The sequence below is a fragment of the Heliconius melpomene genome, chromosome 6, assembly GCF_056956725.1.
Source record: "Heliconius melpomene rosina isolate 202511_hmr_F chromosome 6, ASM5695672v1, whole genome shotgun sequence".
NCBI lineage: Eukaryota > Metazoa > Arthropoda > Insecta > Lepidoptera > Nymphalidae > Heliconius > Heliconius melpomene.
The window spans coordinates 7,159,273-7,183,062 of NC_140394.1; the positions used below are offsets into that span (position 1 = coordinate 7,159,273).

The window sequence follows — 23,790 nt, forward strand, 5'->3', positions numbered from 1 at the left end:
TCATGTTTCTGTATAAGAAAAAAAAAACAGTCTGTGACATTTTATAAAGACAATTGACAACAGAAACAAATACAGATCCATAATGCAATTGACATATGTCTAATGTCTACCTGTGTAATATATATATTGTATACTTATGTGACGTGATAAAAACAAAAATCTACTTATTATTAAATATTAATTTTAGTATTTAAACAACAATCTTTTAATTGAAACTCTTAAGGTAAAAGAAAAATGTATTAATAGATATCGACAAACAACATCTCTTCATTTTACGTTTACTGCTTTTCGTTATCGTATTTATTGTATCCGCCCTTTTACTGTCTTAACAACAGTAGTTGGAAGCGATTGATCTAATAAATTACTAGTCTTAAGGTTAGCAAGTATAACTAATAACCTTGTGGTGCAGAGCAAAGTAGGCTGTCTTGTCATTTGCTGAGACATTTTAAAAAAGAAAAAAGATTCTATGAGTCATCTTATTTGCCTCCACAGAAGTGAGTAGCCACATAATTAAGAGCTTGAATTAAGAGGGCTTATTATTAGAAAAGTTTGAGATCCGCACAATGGCAGAGCTAGAAGAAAAAGTTATTATGACTCCAAAGAGTAAAACACCTACATCTACTGTTTTAATTGTGGAAAGAAAAATTGCTGAGGCTGAACCAAGTGACAAAATACATGTAGCTGGTGGAGACCATACAGGAATAATAATAAATAAAGAAAAAATATATGGTAAGTTGTATATTAAAGAAAATATAGTGAAATCTTGATGATGATGAAATCTTTATGAATACAGGTTGTATTCATAAATCGTAAAAAAAAATATCCAAAATATTTTTTTCATCTGTACATATTATAAAATTAATTTAACATTATCAAATTTGATATGAGTTTTTCCTTATTTGCTTACTTCTTCCCTACATCATTTTATAAAACTAAACTTTGATCAGTCATAAGAAAAAAACAGTTTTTCTTTAAGATTAAATTTATTACTTTAGTGAAATTAAAATTAAAAAATATGTTAAACTCATATATAAGTACTTTATAATATGTCTCTATTACTTTTATAATATCTAGAACTTACAACAAAATTTCTTTTTAAATGTAAATACAAATTCATTTCTTCTGCTGCTTTTAGTTGACCTGACATGCAAAGTCTCAAAAATTAAAAGGATATTTGGGGACAGATTGTTTTCACAATATGTTCTCTCTGCTTAAAGCTGAATACAGCATACAAGCTTAATTTTCAAAACGTTACATGTTCAGTGGTGGTACACCACTTTAATATTTAAATAAAAAAATTAATGATTCATTCCTCATTGTTTTCTTCAATATATTATTAAATTGTAGTAAACATTCTTTGTTACTGTTATTTTTAAATTTGTTGTTTGTCCTATTTTTCAGAAAATGGAGTAACAGAACCATGCCATGCTCAGTTAGAATTTTGTGTTTACTTAGTATCAGCTGTTACTGGTAATCATACTCGAGAGGCAAGAGGTCTGAGATTTTGGTTTAAACCTGATGTACCAAGAGATGAATGTCCTTATCAGGCTCAAGCATTTTTCCGAGAGCTTGTCAGCCCACAAGATTTTCCTAAAGGTAAACTACTTGTTTTAAAATAAGTAAGAAAAGTTGTTATTAGATTATGTTATTTTCAAATATGTATAAATTTGAATTTAGCAGGACCTCCACCCCATGCATCTTTTAAATCATTCAACCTCCTGAACACTTACCTTTATTTTTTAATTAAACTACATCAAAAATTTTATATGCTTGTTACTACTTATTTATGAACAATCTGCAAGAAGTGTGGGGTTTAATCCTGATATTGTCAAATTTTAGTTTTTCCTATAAATATTTTTCTACCTTTAATGTGAACACTAGGACTATTATGTACTTATAATAATTTTATTTTAGATTATGTTGGATTCATTAAGAAAATAATAAAATTGATGCAAAATAAATTTCACCAATTAAAACTTCTGGAAGTTGAATTAAGGCAAGAAGAAAGTGGTTCGCCTCCTCCTGGTTAGTAAGATTTTTTTATATGTTATAGAAGCGGTTACTAGCTTTATCTAGGTTGACCTTCGAAAACACAATATCGATGGTACTGGAGGAAGGTCAAGTAAAATCATGAGGGCATGTATATTTGAATCAAGGAAACAAAAAAAATATTGCCCCAAAACGGAATCGAACTCATAACCGTCACGTCACATGTTGGGCCAAAGCGGTTTCAGGATGACGTAATGACATATTGTTATCTCATAGACAGTTACAGAAATTCCATTTCCTATTGAAAAATTAAATAAACCATTATTAATGTCCAGACAAATTAATATTTAGATATTATATATAAATATTTAGATATTTCTTTATTCATCATTATTTAATAACAATATTCTATAGCACAGTGGAAATTCGATTACCCAGAGTTATTGTTGCACTTACTAATAAATTCGATTTTCTGTATATTTATTCATAAAAAATATACAGAAAATCGAATTTATAAAGCAAACATTCCAAAAAATCCTAGGCTTATTCACAAAACAAAATATTCAGTATTTTTGTTAGCACTACTTTAGATGAAACCACTGTCTTAACTACTCTCTTAAGAAAGTATAGACAGTATACACATAATAGGCTTTAAAGCTTAATACATTTTTTTTTCCCCAAAAATTAAAAGTGATTTAGTATAATATCTATGCGTAACTGCGTCACACGAAATACAGGTATGGATAAACATCGTGAAAAGGAAAAAAATTCTACGTTTAAATTATTGAGGTATCTTGATTAAATTCTTAAAATATTTTACCGTATATGCAGTTCCCATAAGAGGAGCGCTGACGCTTCCATTCTGTATATTATGTATAAGTACCGAGTATATTTGTGTACACATTATATCTTTTTATTAATATAATATTTTATTACAATTTTTAATTTGGCAATTATTTGTCCATTATTATCGAGTTTCCACTGTACTTAAATTTATATACATATACTTATATATTATTCTTCTTAATGTATACCTATAATATAATTTGGAACTTTTAAATATAATGTATTTATATTCAAAAATGGTTTTGAATAAGTATATTTTTATAACAGATATCATTTTAATTTTGTGCCACAGAAGCAAATGGCGAAATTTCGAGTAAGGCAATTATATACAAGTATTATAATGGTTGTATGTATTATAATTTTTAGTATGTATACTATGCATGTTATGTTTTTGAGATTTCTTTATAATAATATGTAAAGCAATCATAATTACACCTATCATAACTTATTTATAGGGCTTGGTCATTTGTGCATGTTTTTGTCACAATATTTTCAATTTTTATTTATTTTTATACACAATGTACTAACCCTTAAAAAGCTAAAAGAATTAAAATGCTGTGTTCAACCACATCTTATATGTTAAATTTTAGTGTGTATTGCCTAAAATAGCGAGTTTTAATTAGCTAGATTTTATTTTATTTAAAAAAAACAATGTCACGTAACGACCCCCATGCCCCTTTCCCCTTTCACCATTACATTTAAAGTATTTTTCAAAAAGTAAAGATATTGTTTTTCATCGAATTGGTAATTTTTATATAATATTTCATTATATGCCTACTACATATTTACTATTATTTTGAATAATAAATTTGAAATACGATTCTTATGTATATTTCGTAGTAGAATTTCGTGTATTATTATTAGTGTAAAATTACTTTATTTTAATAGTAAGTTTTATTAAAAATATATATATTAAGTTTATTTTTTATTTAATAACAATACTATAAATTGTATAATTTACATATAACTTCTACCTACAGCATGGTTTTATTATACATTAAAAAAGGTTTTCATTTTCAGAACACTATTTAATACTAGAATTATTTTCAGCTTTCATAGAAGATAGCATAGTGAATCAAACATTCATATCGGAGCAAAAAGTATTGGATATGATTGAAAATGCTTACCCCAACCCATTGTCGGTAGAGGATTTTGTTACGTGAGTATATATTACTAACTTTTAATCGCTGCTTCACCCCCGTGGTCAAATGAAAATAAGTAATAATTGTGTACGACATATTTTAAGCACCCGAGGTAACTGACCACAGGCTTGGGCAATAGAGAGACCTTGGTGGTCTGTGCTCACCCCAGAATAGTATTGTGCCCACTCCAGAAGTCCCTATGCCCATGGTGTTTAGTTATTCAACATAGTGTAGTGTAAAACTATGCACCAGATTAACAATGACAAGAAAAAATACTATTTAGTTATTGAAGTAACAGTTTTTTTATAATGGAATTTCAATGATTCGAATTACTTTTAAAGTTAAATTGCAAAAGTTAATAGTATAATTTTTTATAACATATTGTAATGAACATAAATACACACTATGTAAATTGTAACAGAAACCTTAATACAACTCTTTATTACAGCGCCGGAAAATGGTCCAAAGCTGATGTTAAGGATGCTCTCGAATCTTTAGAAGAAAAAGGTTTGACAAGGCTTATGTCTGACGGAATCTACGTTCGTCAACACAGTATCGATACCCAAGTAAGGAGGATATAATTTGGCAATATTTGTATATATGTAATTCGAAGAGTGGAGTGGTGGAACACAACACCGCGCTTTGTCGTGTAATTCTTTCTCCCAAGTGGAAATCGAACCCACAACCTTTGACCGACTGCCTGTAATCGGTAATATCTAAAGATGAATAATATTTGTTGCACTAGGTGGTAAAACAAATGCCCACTCTATGTTCCTCACGTCAACCCACAATAGCTGTAGTGACGGCGTTGTACTGCGAAAAGCAAGCCGTCGACGCCATGATGGACAACCAAGAAACGTATGTCCGGTACACTACTGTCGGTGAGTTAACATAGATGTATTATTATTGTTTTGTTTTTTCTCAATCAGTTCTCCATTAAAAAAATCTTACTTTCTTCGCTTACGAAAATAGTTCATAAATTTTTATTTGTGTGTATGTACCATAATAGGTCGAGATCGTCTATTCTCATAGTCAACCGGAACCAGAATAAAATATTTCAAATGATGGCAACCTCTGCTTGCGGCAGTTATTTTCCAGGCGACCATGTGTTATAGTGTTGAGAAAAAATAAGCTTTAATTTGATATCTAATTAACTAAAAAAACACATGCAAAACAAATTATTAACATAAGTGACCTGTTTAAACCAGGCAGCCAATTCCAAGGTTTATGAAATTCCTTATGCAATTTTCTTAAAAATGATGTGGGATTCACATGAAAAGACCTGAATGCAAATTTTCCCCAAAAACACATTATCATAAATTTAATTAATGGTGTTTGCGGCACGATTCTTCTAGGCAACCCTGGTACTATCATGGTACTATCTTATAGGCCATATAATAATCACCAATAACCAATAACCATAACCATTACGTTTAATATATTCGCGGTCAGACAATATACCATTACGTATTGGGTGACAGCGTTGGGTTTCGTGATCCAACCCGTAATATAACAAGTGTGCAAAAATTAATACATAATATAAAATGTTGCTGAAATCTGAGTAAATTACTGTGTATGCATCAGAGAACTTTCCAAGCGTGTTATTGATCACAGTTATTTTTTTAAAACATGAAGCTAATTAATAAAACAGGAAATAAATTATTTTTTTTATTGATTTTTTAAATTTAGATAAACTTTAAATTTAAGGTCCTGATATAAGAAAATTGATTTGACCTGTTAATTCAATGAGACAATCAATCATTTGACCTTTGTCACTGTCTCGTTAATAAAAATATTATACATGAACACTATTGAGGCCGACACGGTACAGGGGCATAAGCGTGCGACTGTAAAAGCGACGTTTGTGGGTTCGATTCCCTCTCGGGGGAATGAAATATTTAATATTTTCCTTTCCACACTGTAACGAGTCGAAACGCGGCTTTAAGCTTTTTGTTTTAAAATATTTTTTTTTACTTTTAATTTAAAATTATTGTTTGTTGTTGTTAGATAGACTATTTTAAGAATTGGTATTAAAATCATCAGCCTGCTTTTGTGTACTACTGGGATGTAGGCCTCATTATACTCAAATAGGCTCTTAAAACTAACTACAATTTTAAAAGAAACAATTTTTTAGAGTTATTATTATTAATTTTAACATTTACATCAGCGCTCCAAGTAATAGCATTGTTATTCAGTTAATCTTATATAACATTCAACTTTTTATGGGCAATTAACCAAATAAAGTAATAATATATAACTAGCCTTCTGTAAGTACCTATAATATTCAAAAGATTGTCCCCTAACATCTAATCACTGAAGAGTTGGGTCATCATCATCAGATGATACGTACAAGAAGTTAATATCTCATTATTATAAGAAATTATATAAAACACAATACAGATACCTATAAAATTCGAGTTTCCCTCAATTTCTATGGAATATGAATCCTTTCTGAAACAAGAAGTTAGTTAAAAAATATTTATAAATATGACTATTAAATTCAAAAGGGACCTTAATTAAAAACATAAATGTTTATAGTAAAATTTATTTAAAAAAATTAACAGTGGTGGGTCATTTTATATTTACAATATCTATATAAATGTCATACACAGTATACAAAACTGTCATACAACGAAGACATACATAATGTATTATTTAATTAATTAATGTCCATTTCTTAACTTATTAATACTGGCATGTTTAAAGTAAAATTAAAGACTTAATACTAACAAAAAATAACAACAACACAATTGATAAATAATTAAAATACGTTAAGTAGTTATGACTTTAGTCATAATCAGTAAAGAAAAGATTAATCCCATATAAAATCTAATTGTGATATTTTCAATGTATCCTCATTTATAGACAAAAATATGTTTTTCTGTAACTCAGTCTCAGTCAGTAATGGTACATCTTTGAATCCATAAGCTCCCAACATTGTTACCAAATTTATTACACCTTGGCTATTTTTCATAAACTTCATATGAAATTTGAAATTAGAATCTGTAATCACAATACAATATACAATTAATATATGTTATGATTAAATTTATAACAAATTTTAGGATATTTATTTATAATAACTAATAAGTCATCAACATTGTTTCAAATTCAAAAACCAAATCTGTGTCACACTGTATCCTGCTCACAGCAGAGTAGGCAGAGGGAACCTAGTGTTATAACACTCCGTTCCCCACTTCATTAATGTTGTTGATATCTCAGTAATAATTGGACAAAAAATAATTTCAGTTTTATATTTATTTATATATATTTTACTTTTAACGTGTCTTAAATATTTGCTTTTGGAACCCAAAAATTTAAATTAAAAAACTTGGCATGCTATGGAGAGAGCTATGCTTGAAGGATCGAGTTTGAAATAGGATAATCTGTCAGACAACCAAAGTTATTAGGCAGTGCACTGGTTACATTTGTCAGTTTATTGACCAGTGGGGTAAAAGCATTCTGGAATGGAAACCAAACCTTGGCAAGACAACCTCCATTGCTAAGTGGTGTAACAACATAGGCAAAGTGGCTGGTAACAGTTGGATGCTAAGAGCCAAAGATCAACCTCAGTGGTGCACTAATAGGGGTTTATGCCCAGCAATGGATGAGAACATGATGATAATATTGAAAGCGAATTACAAAAATATTCGTACTTACCAACACTAAGGCTTGAGAGTTCTTCCTGTTGTTCTACTTTCAGTGAGCCATTTTCATCCCTCTCAAATAAGATTTCATTACCAACATAATCAAAAGTTATATAATAAAGTGGTGTTTTTACTGAATTAACTGCTCCGCTCATGAGACCTATTCGTAAACTGAAAATAATACAAACTTTAATATAAAAATATTATTGATATTATTTCAATTAATTAAATTAGACCAATGCTTATAATGTAAGTCTATATAAATTTATTTATATTTACTCTCAACCACAACTAATATTAAATACATTGGCATTATATATTCTACATAAAGTATTGGTAAACAAAATAAATCAAATGCATACCTTTTCCTATTTTGAGTCAATTTTCCGTTTATAACAATTGTACCATCTACATAAATAAGATCCCTGGGTAATTGAAATATTATTTCGTTAGGTTCTGGCCCCCCTTTCTGGGAATAATCGTTTGCAGTTACAATCATCTCGTTGTCCAAGCGCTCCCTATGCAATGAAAGTTATTTCATTGAAGATTCATATATATACTACACACGTTGCTTACACATCGCTTATCGAATAAGTGGAGGATAAACATAAAATAATCGTCACTGCTTTGTATGGCATTATATACCTACATTGTTTTCTGACAATTGTGTCAGTTTACCTAAAATTTTAATAGCTATATATTGTTTGATATAATTATTTTATGAGCATTTGTAGATAAATCTAAATATTTACAAAATTACATTAGTATTTGCATTGGCACCGAAATCTGAAGCCTGTTACTAGGTTTGACAATAGATTTTTTCATTTTTGACATTGACGTTTACTTATCACGATATCTTCTACTTTCTATTATGAAATTTAATTATTTGAATTATTAAATTTTATTATTATTATTTATGATAAATAAACAGTATATAATATGTGGAACATAAAATTATATTTCATATCTATTCTTCACGATCTACATTGATGTTGTATTAATTAAAACTACATAATAAATGTACTAAAAAACTATGTGGAATTTAAAATTATCCTATTTAATTTGTATAACATAAAATACACACCCCGCTATACACTCCCAGCATGATTTGAGCATTTTATTCGATTAATTTATTGATTTAGACTGATTACACGCGTCCGTTTCCGCAGATTTTTCTTATAAACTACCATCTATCAATAAAGACTTCAGATGGAATGTTGTATAGAAGGAGATGACGTAATACCGAAAACAAACACGTTCACTGAATACGTATACCGTTGGAAAGATCGGAGGCACTATACAAACCTTTAAGATTATAATATACAATCGCGCCGGCGACTCTTGCGCAGTTACACCTCACAGTTAGTAAGACGTCAGTACAACTAATATTTCTAAACTTAAATACTCGTAAACTCTCACGTTTATATAGGTTTTTCAATATAAACTATGTTCAACAAAGTATTTTATAGCAATTCCAAATATTATTCTAAATGATATTTTGCTAGCAATACCTCTTACGATATGTAAACGTAAATGTTGTTCGAAAATTATATTTCTAATAATATTTTGAAACAAATTAATTATTTTGTAATATTCGTGATATAGTAAAATATATTTATAGTTATGAGTTTACATATATCACTTCAAGTTATGATTGATATCAAGTCCTACAGGATTTTATCGCTAGATTAATCATTTGACTTTGTTATTAATAACATTAATATATAAAACCTGAAATATTTCTAATTATGACTGTGCTGGGTTGTTCGAGTATCGAAAAGTACGTGACTTTATTGTAAATGTTAAAAAAGTGAATCACTTTAGGCTTTACCTAGTTTGCGCATTCCGGGTGCTGGTTATTTTACGTTGTTTTACTTGCTTTATTAGACAGCATCGTCAAAAAAGTAGTTTTAATCGAAAATCCAAAACAAAAGTTAGGGTTATTAATTTTTTTGTTAAATTGAGTTTTTTTGTGTTAAGTTACCTACTCGACTTATAAAAAAAAAATAGTTTGTAGTAATATTGTCGCATGCAATTCTTTTAATGTCATAATTTTATTAAAAATAAAACAAATGCTAAATGTTAAGGAACTTTGCCAAAATACAACAGTGTAAACTGCATTTAAATCGGTTAAGCCGTTTCTGAGATTAGCGTGAGCATACATACGCACAGACATACAGGCAAACCGACAAATAAGTTTTAAAAAGCATTATTTTGAATTCTATTACATTATTTACTGTCCAGAATAATAGATTTTCTCATATATCTTCCATGTACAGACAACAATGATTATTATAAATATATAGATGTATTTATTCAGTGCAAGAATTGTTGAGATCCAAGTCCTCAATATATTAATATTTTGGTTTTCCTTCATCCTTATTAAATTCCTTACATTACATTGTTTTTATGTTTTTTCTTAATGCTTTATGTACCTACATGGAGTTTATTTAGTCACCAGCCACTCGCTGTAGCTGCTCGAATTCACGTAATGTTTAAAATGAAAATATTTATTGACCCTCTTTAAACTTTAAATTGCATCAACTGTCAATTTTGCCCTCCTGTTATACCTAAATATTTTTAATTATTATTATTATTATGTATGGTCTCAAATAGTGACATGTCACTTACATTTTTTCATTCACATTTTGTACCAAAGCCTTCATTTCACTTTCCATAAAAAAATAACATAACACTGCACAATATAAAGAAATGTCCATTTTCTCTCTTTGTCTCTTTTAACGTCTAATGGAGTTTATAAATTTGATTATTACAGTTATGTTTAATTTACTTTAATATATTTTATTATTTTAATGAATCACTTCGTCCCATGGCACGTTCTTTTCGATAAACATTGTCTTTTGCACAGCAAGAGTTTCGTTCAGTGATTTAAAAAAATATTAATTAATAATTAGTATATGGTTGCCTAATGTTTGTAATTATTACTTTAATCGATGTCTAAGAAATTAGTAAATAATAATAATATAATGATCATTGCCTTCAACTTATGTTAGTAAATAGTAGAACTTGCATGGGTAACGTACTATTCAATAATAAAAGTGATTAATATTAATTAAATAGTAGTAGAAATACAAGAAAATTAAACTACTGTTTACTTAACTTTAATACTTGAGAATTTTAAGGAAGAATAATCCCTACTACAGGTAGACAAAGACATGAATATCCTTTTTTTTAGTATTACACTGTACCTAGTGTTAAGACACTCCCATTATTCGCCGAATTCTGGAGGCTCACACTTTTTGCCCCTGCGCCACGACTGGCCTCTTGAATATTAAATATTAAAATTTTAAACAATACCAATATTTGTACAGGCGAATCAAATGTTTATACTCTGGGTACCATTGGATCTCATAGAGTTGTAACCACCAAACTTCCATCAGTGGGGAGGACTCGGGAAGCTATGACAGCTGCTGGTAACACTACTACGCGACTTTTGGGCATTTTTCAAAAGGTAAATAATTAAATATGTATGTATTTTCATAGTAATTTTCCTAAATTTTATTCTGTGCATAATACCTAATTAATAATTATTTGTATTCATATACATTTGGTAAATTACGTAATTTTATATTGACAACATTCATTTTCTATTGTAAACTCGTAAAAAGTAATACGAGTATTGATTTTATAATGACTTAGCCAATTCGTCTAAATTTATGTTTAGAGTACAACCATACATCCTTGGCCGTCTGTTCTTAATTTGTATCGATACGTGAAGTGCCCGCAGGCATGCTTCCAGTTCCAATTTATCGATTCGAATGGTTGAGCAGAGCGTAATAGTCCAGAAATAGCGAGAGTCCAAATGTATTTGCTTACATATTATAGAAAAAATATTATTATATTAGTGTAGACTGAAAAGCTACAGATTGAACGGTTTTTGTAGTAAATTATTTTGTAGTAAGTAATATCTCTCTATTCGTTGTGAATCCGTTAAAATATTTAAAGGAATTGTCAAATGCATCTAAATTATAAATATGAATACTGTATTATCGCGGGAAAATATCATATGCAAGACTGCAGACCATCTCATCATGGCTATAGAGGGACAGGATGGTGGTGGATTCGATCCTCAATCGAGACAATGAGCTATTGTCATTTCCTCGATTTGGTAACACGAAGCGCGGCGTTGAGTTACTTGACTATCTATTGTCTTTGTTTACCCTACGGGGTATAACGTGAAACTAAAAAACAAAATCACCATATAAGACCATAATATGTTTAATTTTGTAGGTAGATTACGTATTTCTAGTGGGCGTGGGAGGAGGGGTTCCACATTATACTGATTACTCAAAGCACGTGAGACTTGGCGACGTCGTTGTCTCTACTCCCGCTTCAGACCTTAAGGATAAGTAAGTAGTTAAAAAAGTTACCTTTAGTACAACATCCTTTGAAATATGTAAAGGGAATCTTAAAATAGTTTATTTATAAATGACTAAAATTACAATCACATTTAAATTAGTTGTTTATATAATTATATCTAACTTAATTGATGCGTTGGTAATCCCGTATCCGTATGGTTTTCTTGAAGTTTATTTATATTTTTACATAAATATATTATTTATACCTTATCAACTTCCAGTAAATTATATTGTGCATTTGTTTTAAGAACATTTTTATCTCAAAGCCAGAGATAATTGGCTGGACGGAAAAAAATACATTACCACGATGACGTGAGCTCGACCTTGGCTCAAATTTATAGATTTATCACGGTTAAAGACAAGTTTTTGTCAACACCTTGGACTATTATACTTTAGTACTTATAGAAATATATAAATGTTATGAGATACTTATAAAACTAAACATAGTGAAGTTATTGTTCATTGTTATAATGCCAGTAAGCCAGATGTTTTTTTTATTTATATAAAAAAAAAACAAATAAATGATTGTCTATGGTAGTTTTATGTTTTTTAAAGGGAAATTTAACGTAATAAATAGATACATCGTTTTTTATATTTCTTGCTCTCTCTATTTCCGGACAGTGCTTTTGTGGTATTTTTATTGGTTTCTTATCAGCGGGACGGTTTTGAGTGTGAATGAGGTGGTTGTGTAATCGACCCCCACTTCAGAAAAAGTATTTTATTTTCATTTCCTCGCTATTTTAAAGTAAATAACGGTGGCCTTTGCCTCGAGACCAGAACGAAGAAATGAAAATATAGATTCTAAATAAATATTTCAGTTCCTCGAGTGGGGATAGAACCAAAACCAGTCGCTTTACAGTGACACTTTGTGCCCTTGCGCCACGACTGGCCTCATAGTCATAGTAGAGACCACAATTAATAAGTCAATACAATAGAATATTAATTAAAATGTTTTCTATCGTCACTTATTCGTTCATAGTTTCGTCACTGATTAGGCTGCTTTATCAATTGTGGGAAACTATTTCCTTTTAAGGTGAATTAGCAGTTATAATGTAAATAATAATAGCAAAATAGTGTACGTCAGTACCAACATTTATTTGTAAATATATAATTATATTAAGTTTCTTTTGTGGAGCGAGAGAGAACTTGCCTTTTTATTTTTTTGCTCATTGTTATTTACGAGACGAAATTGAACAAATTCGAGCAAATTGAAAAACGATACCCTTATAGGATTACTTTGATGTCCGACCGTCGGTAAAGCTGAAATTTATATATTTTAGGTTATGGTCCCTTGGAAGATCAAGTTTCTAAGACAACAAAATCAAAAGATACGAGCATTTAGACAAAATCGATAGGATACTTTCTGTGGAACTACACTTATGAAATTTGGAACATATTGAAAACTTATAATACAAATAAAGGATAAAATCCGAAAAGTCAAAATTTTTAGGTGTTTTATAGAAAAAAAATATTACAAACTTTTTCTAAAATTTGTTCCTAGTTCATATCATATAAAATTCGTGAATATGCCCGCAAACTTAAGCTTATCAATCAACTTTTATAAGATAAGTACTTTCCGTTGACCTATGATTCTGTGAAACGTAAAGTACCTTGAACGGTGTGTGGTTTTAAATTTAGTTAGGGATACCTTTACATGCATAGCAGAATAATTACCAGTTATTATGAGCTTTTTTTTCATCCAAAAAAAGACGCGCGGTTTTGAGCGCCGCTACTGAACACGCAATGCTTCTAGAATTCTCTGCCTACCGCGCTGTGAGCGTGATACAGCGTGAAGCTAAAATATACTATATGTGTGTCTACTTTAAAATTATTCAAGTACATTAAAAAACCAATTATATATTTAAATTTTACAGATACGTATACATATTCTGCGAAAAAGCAGAACGCAATAGCAAAGGTGGGTGGGACTACGAGGTCAAGCCATACAAGCCTGCTGATTATCTACTACAAGATATCGCTTGTCGTGTTGCCGGCTCATCTACGACATGGATGACTTATGTTAATGAAGGTGATTACCATAGATTTCTAGATATATGCTATTTGTTAGTTAAAGATCACATTTATGAAACTCAACAAGTCTTCTTGTTAATCTATCGACATTCGTTCTTTAAGTAATTAAAGGTTCCCAGGGAACCCTATACAGTTTAAAAGGGTCCTGGCTGTTATCCCTTTTGATTAAGAAACAATATATTATTTATTTATGTGATTTGTTGATTATATAATTATTATAATTCTGACGTTGTCTGAATTACTTTTGATACAATTCTAAAGTATTGAACTTGGTTTTTATCTTTTGTATTTTTATACAGTTAGGTCTTTTTATTTTGTTTTTTTTATAATAATTCATTATCTTTATATTTCTCACTTATTGCGGGAAAGATATAGAGCATCTCAATGTGTCATTCCACTCTGTACTTATCTTAATTGTGTACAATGTCGCGATTTATTGAACGAAATCTGGGAAAAGATAGCATTTCACAGTAATATTTAATTTTAATTTAAATAATTATCATACCAAAAAAAGTGGTGAATGTCCGATGAGATATTTGAATCGTTTTTTTTTTCAATTATAGATATAATCAGTAATTATATCTATAATTTGAATAAAATCACCATGTACTAAGTTTCGTACGTGGTTCATTCTTTATATAATTTCTAATTGTAAATGTTTCTTTACATAATATGAGTCAGCGTTCCTAGCACAAAGCTATGTGCAAATAAAGCAGTTCCTTTCATGATTTGCAAAGGTTTAAAAAATAATAATTAAAAAAAAATGCTATTATGGCACCTATGATTTATTTCTTTATTTAGTTTTTCAACTACGTTACATTTCTACTTCTTTTTCCTCATGCAAGAACAACAAAAGAATTTAATAAATTAAGGATAATTATATGTAATAACAAGTTATACATAATTATGTCTTTATATTAAGAGACGCAAACGATAAATCATTTCAGGAATTCCATTCATGGATTGCTTTTCTAGTTGAAAACTTCTGTATTTATAGATTTAAAAAAACATTTCTCATAATGATGTAAGATATGAATGAATCAGAAATACTTTCAAAGTACTTCTGTTTCATTAAGTGTTAGGTACACTACTCCTAGTCTCCTCACTCACTCTTTAAGTGTTCTGGGAACTCTACTTGTTAAGTTTTTTTCTTGTTAAGCTTTTAACAAACGTAGTATTTAGGTATTATGTAGGAACATAATCAAATTCTTTGAATTTTTTAGTGTAGAGTTAAGATACCCCGTTCCCTACTTTCCGCCAAATTTTTCGAGACATTGCGTGGTGAGTTCCGCCAGAGCGAAGAAATGAAAATATTTATCAACAATTATTCATAATATCCTCGAGTGGGAATCGAACCCACAATCGTCGCGTTACAGTCACACCTTGTGCCCCTGCCACTGCTTGCGCCACGACGACCTACAATTAATTATATTTTCCTTCTTATTTAAAAAAATCTTATTTAAAATATGATTACTAGCTAACACGACCCACATTTCTGCCGAGATTCCTTTTCGTTACATAATTTCTACGAACGTTATCGCGTAACGCAATAAAATATGTATATTTGTTTTGTTATAATTATTTTAGTACTCTTTCCTGGAGCTACGTAAAAGTAATATTTTATATAATTATTGAAACTACTGAGAAATTGGTTTTGATACTTAAATATGTATATAATAAATTAGAATTACATAAAAATTAGAATTACATAAAATAAATTAGAAAAACTAAGATTAGAATTTTATACCATTAGAAAATATATTGAGGCCAATCGTGGCGCAAAAGGAACAAATGTGTGACTGTATACACGACTGGTTGAGGGTTTGATCCCAACTCGAGGAAATGAAATATTTAATATTTTCATTTCTTACTTGCCTCGTTACCAGAGAAAGAAAATCTGACTCCCCCAAGTGACAATGGAACCCGTAACAGTTTCGTTTACAGTCGCACGCATATACCCCTCCGCAAAGTCCTCATATATAAATTTTAAAATGTAATATTTTACACAATTTCCCCAGGTCTAGAACGCCTGCGGGGCGTTCCCGGCAGATGGGAAATACCGGAAGAGGCGACGGACCGACTGTGCGTTGACGTCGGCGGCGGCGCCTTTATCGAGGTGTCTCACCCGACGCCGCAGGGCGACCAAACGTAAGTGTTCATCATTATATTCCTTACTGAATTTCCTGAAAAAAATGTCGTTTTATTGACTACTACACTACTCTTATTATATTTTTTTAATTATTCTGTTTTTGAACTTTTGACCTATTTTTTCTTATTTGACTAGACTTTGAAACTAGATAAAAAAATTAAAAGTGTCAAAAAAATTAATTTGTCAGGCGCAGTCCGCGCGTGCACTGCGCGCCTGTAGCGGGCGGGCGCGCTCTGGCGGGCGCGGGCGAGGTGCGAGCAGCGTTTGCGGCGCACAGCCGCGCGCGCGCTTACGACTGCGAGCTCGACGCCGTGCTCGACAGCGTCGTCGGCAACTGCAAGGACTGCTTTGTGTCTATACGAGGTTTGTCACATTTATATCTAATAATATTACCATTTTATATTTTTACGTGTACGTTTATTTAGGTGCTGTCCATAATTATATCTAGGTATTTAATTATTAAGAGAAGTATTTTTCTACATATTTAACTTAATATCTATTAACTAAGTACCTATAACATTGATACTCTTAGGTATATCGGACTACCGCGACGGCACCCGCGGCAAGGAGTGGCAGCCGCACGCCGCGCTCGCTGCCGCCGCCGTCATGAAGGCCATCATAGCCGCTCTACAACCACCAACCGATTAAAGTGATATCCAGAATTTTATACATTATTTATATTTCATTAATTTTACGTTATACCTGGAATATAGTTAAAAATACTTATTTGTCTAATTGCCAAAAAAATATTTTTATTATTTATTGACTAATTATTTATTATTCAAGAAAAAAATGACTTTATATTGTGTTTCACTTTTTAATTGTATTTACAAATGTTTTACATTTTATTTCTACATCATCACATATGAATCAAAGTCTGAATAAGAATATTAAACAATAACTTAAGGCCTTACATTTGTAATATATCATCCACTAAACTATATGGAGCAAACTGAATAGTGGGAACTGAGATTACATCGTAAATTAATTTTATAAAGTCAATCTTATTTTCAAAAAGTATTTCATTGATGCTAACGTAACAATATCGTTGCTAAATAATTAACGATACATTGAGTTGTTTTCTATAAAAAAAAATCGATATTACAACTCTACATAATATGTATGAAACAATCATTAAAATTTAAAGTTGTGGCTCGAAATATCATCTAAATGTAATTATATAATATATCATCAATATTATTCAATTCCATAGCGTCACTAGTTTCTGAAAATTCCCAATTCGAAGATAATTATGTAACCGATTCGTAGAATTTAGATAGAAGTCATCCAAAAATTACGTCATACTTTCAGGAAGGCATTATATCTATATGCGAGATTTAAAGTGAAGCTGAAAAAAACTTTATAGTAGTTAAGGGCTCGAAATGTATGAAAAGGGGAGAGAGGGGGCAGGAAACCTTAATTCCAAGACATTGCATTTTAAAATATAATATTTAATACACGAAACTTGTGTTGTGTAAATCCTGTAAGTTCGTGTGACATAATTTATGGATGGCCTCATATTAGATACATTTAGATGTCATTACAGGTCCATTTGCCTTACTTTTCTCTTAGTATTTCATTATAAGTACATATTATTTACATACTATTTAAACTTAGATTGTAGTTATACATATATACACCGGTTTTATAAATGTTACAACTTTATTGACGTTATGATAAATGGTTGATGAGTATTTTATATTCCTTTGAATGTCTTCTCGTGTTGTTTGTTCTTGTTTTAGCGGACTTTTAATATTTGACGGAGATCTGAATTTAAGGCTCAAATTGTCCTTCCAATTATTTGATTAGTTAGTGTACTGTTTTTTGTATGTGTTTTATAGTAGAGAGTGTTTATCAATGTTTACGTCTCAAATGAAATACTAAACTCTGTTTTGCCACTACAGTCATGTGTAGAAGGAAATAATATCATCAATACTTAAAACCATATAATATAAAAAAACTTACATAATATAAAAACTTCTTCGGATTTTTAAGTTAGTGCCAATTAAACGGCCTAATATTACCTATTTATTATATTGGTATGCATTTTTTATATATATTTATGTAAAAACAATTAAAGATATGTTCGGTTTTTTGACGTACACTGACGGATAACGGGACCAATTGCCGATATTTAATAATAATTACTTACCAAAGTATCTGGATGTCTAATACCCTTGTTTGAATAAACCGAACTAGTCTTAATTGTTATATTAGAATAGACATTTACTTATATCTATAATTATTACGTGCCTTTACGTTGTCTGTGGTAAATAATTTATTATATATTTATATTATCTATTTAATAATGTCGGTTAATAATCTCTCTTCACGCTTCCTCTGCTTATCAGCGCCAATAAGTGTAATATTTTAACCAAGTTGTTTTTTTTGCAAACATGTAAAATTATTATGTATATATATGTTATTATTTTATGCGTGCTGTTTATTGCGAGTTACCAAATTTTTTAAAATTGTTTTTTTTTTCTTTAATCTAATGTGTGGGTTTGATGCTTTTATTGCCTAAACTTAGAATTTATGTGTAACTAACGTATTCACTGCCACAAATGGCCTATTTATGACGTAAGTAAATTGTTTTATATTTATACAACCAACAGTAGGTATGTTTAACAGTTAGTTGTGTGAACCAAAGGTTAAAGTTTCGGCTGTTTTGACAGGTCTAGTCGCCTGAAATGTTACATTATTTTTACCTATTAGAACTTTTACACGTTTATAATAAATATTTAATATATACATATTGTTAAAGTTGTAATAGAAAATAGAAATTATCTGCCCGTAAGGGCCTAGTGGCCGCTTGAGTGTAAACGCGTGGGCTGTGGGTTCGATTCACACTCTGGGAGACTAACAATTCCATTCGCTGATGACAAGACAAAATGCAGCCTTTAGTTTCGCCACGCATCACGCTATGTCTTGTGAGTTGTGGGGAACAGTGTCTTAACAGTAGGTTCCCTTTGCAACATATACGCGGGATACAGTGTGACAATGAAGAAAAAAAATTCTACCCCTTATGTAATAATGTTGTGATTCTAGATGTAGTTTAGAGTGTGTCATACAATACTGTCAAAGCATTATAAATTAGATCACAGTCACTTTTTATTCCCGCCTTTTATGCCATTGCTTTGCATTGTCTAACAAATGAATGTTTTAAATTATAATTTTTTTTTTAATATATAATTAACTTTTAAGTTACTAAGATTTTTATATTTCGAATTAATAATGCTCTGTTGTATTATCTGTATATTGGAATGTGTCTCTAATATTCTTTTTTTTTATTCTGTAATCGCACAAGTAAATTATTAGAAAAAAATATCGATTTTTATTTCAAATTCCTTAGTTATAATAAATTACACTTTACACTTCATCATTTTCTAACACAAAAGAACATTTATGTTATATTTTTTTTCGATAATCTTGTCTAAAATTTATCTATAAATATATAAAATATATTCGCTCTGTCTATTCAATACCAGGAGTATTGTTACAATAATTCCCATAGAGTGGAAAATTAGTAGGTACCTGGTCAATCAACTTTTAAGCTCAAGGGTCAGGTCGGGAACAGTGACTCGGATTTTTTCTCATGTTAAAATTATGAAAAGTTATAATAACAAGCTAAAATTTACACATATAAGGTATGTTGTGTGTTACTAATCTTTCTCCCTGCATTGTCATTTTCCCAATGAAATCAATATTAAACTTGTCTGGCTACGTTTTTTTTAAATGGGAAATGAGCCGCTGTGTACCTGTACCGGTCTACAGTGACTCAACACCTGTAGTGCACAGTGGCTCGGGAGTATAATATTCAATTAAAAGTTATAATATCAAATCAATTAAGATCAACTTTAAAATTTCAGATAAGTAATTGTGTTTTAATATATTGTTTTCTGAGAACTAAAATATGGAAAATTGTTTAATTTTTGCTCCTATGTCGAATAAGTAACATAATATATTCCGTAATAAATAACATTAAAATAAAAAAATAACAAAACCAGTAACTTAGTACAATCGAGTGCAATTTTGTTTTTATTAATAAAATTATTACATGCCATTTATTATTTTTTTGTTTTTAACAAGACTAAAACTAGCATGTAGCATCAATCTTGTAATCTGTTGGCAAATGCAACATAATTATAGTATTATAGGTGAATTGCGGGCGAAGCCGCGAGTGGGCCACAAATAATAAAAGGATTCGTATCATAAAACAAACATATTTTATATTTTCTTAAATGATTAGGAATGTTTTCTACAGCAACTGATGTATTTAAATTTGATGTATACAATCCAAGTCTTATATATTATCTGAAACAAGTACATAATTAAATGGTTAAATTAAGTATAAAATATGTTATCTTTTTTGTTACAAGTGTCTATACACGTAAATATAAAAAAATTAATAACGTCAAAAAGTGTTGTTGAGTATCGCACTCAACTATGAGAGAAGCAGTATTATCAAAGTCCGAATAACACACTAGAGTCAGAAAAACCCAGATAAATAATTTTACTTAAAATGTGTAAAAACAGTAAAAATCACAGATCTTAATATAAATATACCTCTAGTTTAAAATACAGACTGTTTTTCTCTTCACCACTTTAAATGAAAACACAGTTTTAATTACTCTATAAAATCTTAATAAAATTAAAACAAAAGAGATTTTGCCAAAATGAAAAAGTGATCTTTTTCAAACAAAAAAAATAATAAAATTATCGTTGTAAAATAAAATGCCATTCGATGGGGGTGAAGCTGAACTGAATGTTATTTAGGTTTATTATAGAAAACAGGTAATTACGTAAAATAGAACGAAAAGTGGCAGTTCAGCAATGTTTTATTATTTTTATAGTAGTTTTTTTTATTTAATTTTTAATTTATAGTAGATGTTTACGTTATTGGCGTCTATTCTTAGCCGCGTCACACGTTATATAGTATGGATAAAAATCATTACAAGAAAATATTAATCCTATGTCTAAACTATTGATGAATCTTCATTATTTTTTTAAGTATGGGTTTGAAATATCTTATCTTATGTACTGCTCCTGTAAAAGGAGTGCAGACGCTTTCAATCTGTATAATAAAATATATACTTACTTTGCAAGCCTCTGTCTGCATTAATATTCTCTCATTCTGAAAAAAATAATGTTTTTTATATTCAGTGCAAAATAATTGCTTTTAATAGACACAAACTCTAGACAACATACAAGCAAGTATACCCAAAAAAATGCATTTTTAGGTTGTCATTGTCATCCAACAAGGTAATTTCAACAAGGTAATTCAAGTATCTTTATCCCATATATGAAATGAAGTAGAAATATTCATTTTTTATATAACATTCTATAAAATAAACTTCAGTCATACATTTAACAGTTTACTATTATTATTTTTTGTTATGGCTAGTAAATGTGCCAGTTAGAATGATGTTATTTCATTAGAAAATGTATTGCAATGTATTTGTATTTCTGTACAATGTATTTTTTCAATAAATACAGATAGAAAAAAATAATTTATTCAAGTGTATTTTATATATTAATAATATAGTTTTAAATAAATATACACTCTTCTTTGTGCGCAAACTATAAATTAAACTAAATTGTGTTTTTATTAAATTTAAAGATTATGAAATTGCATTCCTACTTAAGACTCCTATTTAATGTGATCTTTGAACTATCGAAAAATGCTTCTATATAGTAATATTTATTTACATAAATTTACAATAATACAATGGTGATTTATGTTTTAGCACACAAGGTTAGTATATGGCATTATAGTAAATTATAATTGACACAAAGCATACAAAATATTAATGACTTTTACATGTATATGGTGCAAACACAAAAGCAATGTGTTAATATGTAATTTGTTTACTTGCATCAGTCTCAGAGCATGGTGTTGTTTGACCACCAACACTTATTGTTGGTCTTCTATAAGTTAAAAAAGTATATCAAGACACATTTTCACACTTTATTATTCATAAAAATTGTCAATCAAAATTATATGTAACTTGAATAGTTTATTAGTAATTTATGCATTTTTTTAAAATAAGTAATTGATATTATGAGTTTTAAAAAATATTCAATAAGTTAAAAAATAGCAAATCTAAAATATTAAAAATATATAATATGAATGAAAGTTGTACATACATATTTTATTATAATATATGTTTTTTAAAAGTTGCACTTACCAACATATTTAACTTCATCAAAAGCTTTTCTAGCCTTTTTAAGCTCTTCATTCATTGTCAAAAGATCTTTAACTCTAGCATACTTTCTGGCGTCCTTACGTACTAAGAAAATAATATCCTCTACTTGTACTCTGCCTGGTCTGCCTACTTCCATAGCTCTGGTAATTTAATGAAATAATTATAAAAAAAATCAATATCAAAAGTTGGTCATTATCAATTAGCAACCTCAAACCTACTTATGTGTAGTCTCTGTAATAAATTCTATAACAAGGTCTTCTAAAAAATCAACACTTTCAGTGTATGGATTTTGGTCATCACCAAATCCATACATCATACAACGTAGTTCTTTGCTAAACAATCTTTTCCTTCCAGATGCTGTAGCACCTAATTGTTGATCACCATCTTCATCGTCAAACTGCAATATAAAATATGTTTTATTTTATATATAAGAATTTATAATCTATAAAAAAAATATTATCGACATACTTGATCAAATTGGTCAGCAATTTCTGGGGTTGGAGTAGACATAACTAAACATCTATTATGCAACAGATACTATAATTGTCAATTTAAAAGTTATTGTCGTATATTTTAAAATATTTTTATGACATTAAATTTATTATGTTGTTTTGTAAATATAAAACTATAAAAGTTCACTTCACTAAGATTGAGAGACTGAGAGTTGTCATTGTCAACTTGTGACAGATTACACATATGATTTATCTAATTCTGTTTTTTTTTTATTTTATGGCTTTTAGGCGTGACAAGCAAGAAAAACGCAATTAAATTATATTCTTGAAAGTTTAAATAATATAATGATATATAAATATTGATGTTTTTTAATCGTTACGAACTTTTTGAAATATCAAAATGATTATGCTCAGGATATACCTGTAACGTCATTTGCTACCTAAGATTTGTTGATATTTAAGACTTCCATAAAGATATTTTCCAAAGTAATATAAATCTATTAATCCAACAATGCGCTAGAAATATATTGAGAATAAGCAAGGGACAGTAAGTAAAAATAATTAAAATGATGTGTTTAATTATTGAAAGTTTGAAACTCTATTAGTTTGAATTGAGGCTATTGTGGCACAGGGACACAATGCGACTGTGAATGCGACAGGCTCACTCCCACACGTGCAAATGAAATATTTAATATTTCCATTTTTTGCTCTGGTATCGAAGCAATGCACGGTATTGAGTTCCGCCATTCAACATGTAAATTACAATGTCTTCAGAATTCAGCGAAAAATGGTGATTGGAGTGACAAAATTAACGTTAAAAATTTATGAAATTGAAAATTTATAATTATTCGATATGTAAAGGATAAAATATCGAATGAATTTCATTGATCGTTACATCGACATAAATATCGATATTACATAATAAGAAGTAAGAAATTAAGAATCAAGC

At 29.5% G+C, this 23,790-nt stretch overlaps 3 protein-coding genes across 9 annotated transcripts; 1 reads left to right on the forward strand and 2 right to left on the reverse strand.

Moving 5' to 3' along the window:
• The first annotated feature begins 63 nt into the window (after positions 1 to 63).
• LOC146538271 (uncharacterized) lies at positions 64 to 20,497 on the forward strand. 3 transcript variants are annotated; one of them, XM_085186497.1, is made up of 14 exons: positions 64 to 223; positions 493 to 729; positions 1,402 to 1,596; positions 1,915 to 2,025; positions 3,128 to 3,181; positions 3,886 to 3,994; positions 4,426 to 4,543; positions 4,723 to 4,858; positions 10,957 to 11,096; positions 11,876 to 11,994; positions 13,878 to 14,032; positions 16,053 to 16,182; positions 16,371 to 16,546; positions 16,716 to 20,497. In XM_085186497.1, exons 2-14 carry the CDS (start codon positions 564 to 566, stop codon positions 16,829 to 16,831), a joined length of 1,725 nt encoding a protein of 574 aa, XP_085042623.1. In that variant the 5' UTR covers positions 64 to 223; positions 493 to 563; the 3' UTR covers positions 16,832 to 20,497. The 3 variants fall into 3 exon arrangements, with proteins under 3 accessions (XP_085042623.1, XP_085042624.1, XP_085042625.1); XM_085186498.1 differs by having other exon boundaries at positions 3,128 to 3,148; XM_085186499.1 differs by lacking the exon at positions 3,128 to 3,181.
• Positions 6,507 to 9,005, reverse strand: LOC146538272 (uncharacterized). Of its 3 annotated transcripts, none has more exons than XM_085186507.1 (4): positions 8,930 to 9,005; positions 7,987 to 8,142; positions 7,638 to 7,795; positions 6,507 to 6,980 (listed from the first exon to the last, which is right to left on the reverse strand). In XM_085186507.1, the coding sequence occupies exons 2-4, from the start codon at positions 8,121 to 8,123 to the stop codon at positions 6,790 to 6,792; spliced, it is 486 nt and encodes a 161-aa protein (XP_085042633.1). In that variant the 5' UTR covers positions 8,124 to 8,142; positions 8,930 to 9,005; the 3' UTR covers positions 6,507 to 6,789. The 3 variants fall into 3 exon arrangements, with proteins under 3 accessions (XP_085042633.1, XP_085042630.1, XP_085042632.1); XM_085186504.1 differs by lacking the exon at positions 8,930 to 9,005 and adding an exon at positions 8,709 to 8,897; XM_085186506.1 differs by lacking the exon at positions 8,930 to 9,005 and adding an exon at positions 8,274 to 8,430.
• Positions 20,402 to 23,046, reverse strand: LOC146538273 (transcription initiation factor TFIID subunit 13-like). 3 transcript variants are annotated; one of them, XR_014878049.1, is made up of 6 exons: positions 22,858 to 23,046; positions 22,608 to 22,786; positions 22,372 to 22,529; positions 22,060 to 22,111; positions 21,282 to 21,317; positions 20,402 to 20,497 (listed from the first exon to the last, which is right to left on the reverse strand). XR_014878049.1 is itself a non-coding variant. In XM_085186510.1 (5 exons), the coding sequence occupies exons 1-4, from the start codon at positions 22,897 to 22,899 to the stop codon at positions 21,313 to 21,315; spliced, it is 384 nt and encodes a 127-aa protein (XP_085042636.1). In that variant the 5' UTR covers positions 22,900 to 23,046; the 3' UTR covers positions 20,402 to 20,497; positions 21,282 to 21,312. The 3 variants fall into 3 exon arrangements, 1 of the variants encoding a protein (XP_085042636.1); XR_014878048.1 differs by having other exon boundaries at positions 22,056 to 22,111; XM_085186510.1 differs by lacking the exon at positions 22,060 to 22,111.
• Positions 23,047 to 23,790: the final 744 nt, after the last annotated feature.

What these genes read in the sequence shown, in the direction of transcription:
- LOC146538271 (XM_085186497.1), top strand. Translation starts at nt 564, where the DNA reads ATGGCAGAGCTAGAAGAAAAAGTTATTATGACTCCAAAGAGTAAAACA. An exon ending in CCCACAAGATTTTCCTAAAG is followed by an intron (nt 1,597 to 1,914) that starts GTAAACTACTTG and finishes ATTTTATTTTAG; the next exon opens with ATTATGTTGGATTCATTAAG. An exon ending in TGTCCGGTACACTACTGTCG is followed by an intron (nt 4,859 to 10,956) that starts GTGAGTTAACAT and finishes ATATTTGTACAG; the next exon opens with GCGAATCAAATGTTTATACT.
- LOC146538272 (XM_085186504.1), bottom strand. Translation starts at nt 8,740, where the DNA reads ATGCTCAAATCATGCTGGGAGTGTATAGCGGG. An exon ending in TGCTGGGAGTGTATAGCGGG is followed by an intron (nt 8,143 to 8,708) that starts GTGTGTATTTTA and finishes TTCATTGCATAG; the next exon opens with GGAGCGCTTGGACAACGAGA. An exon ending in ACTCTCAAGCCTTAGTGTTG is followed by an intron (nt 6,981 to 7,637) that starts GTAAGTACGAAT and finishes TTGTGATTACAG; the next exon opens with ATTCTAATTTCAAATTTCAT.
- LOC146538273 (XM_085186510.1), bottom strand. Translation starts at nt 22,899, where the DNA reads ATGTCTACTCCAACCCCAGAAATTGCTGACCAATTTGATCAA. An exon ending in TTGCTGACCAATTTGATCAA is followed by an intron (nt 22,787 to 22,857) that starts GTATGTCGATAA and finishes TTTATATTGCAG; the next exon opens with TTTGACGATGAAGATGGTGA. An exon ending in ATTACAGAGACTACACATAA is followed by an intron (nt 22,530 to 22,607) that starts GTAGGTTTGAGG and finishes TTAAATTACCAG; the next exon opens with AGCTATGGAAGTAGGCAGAC.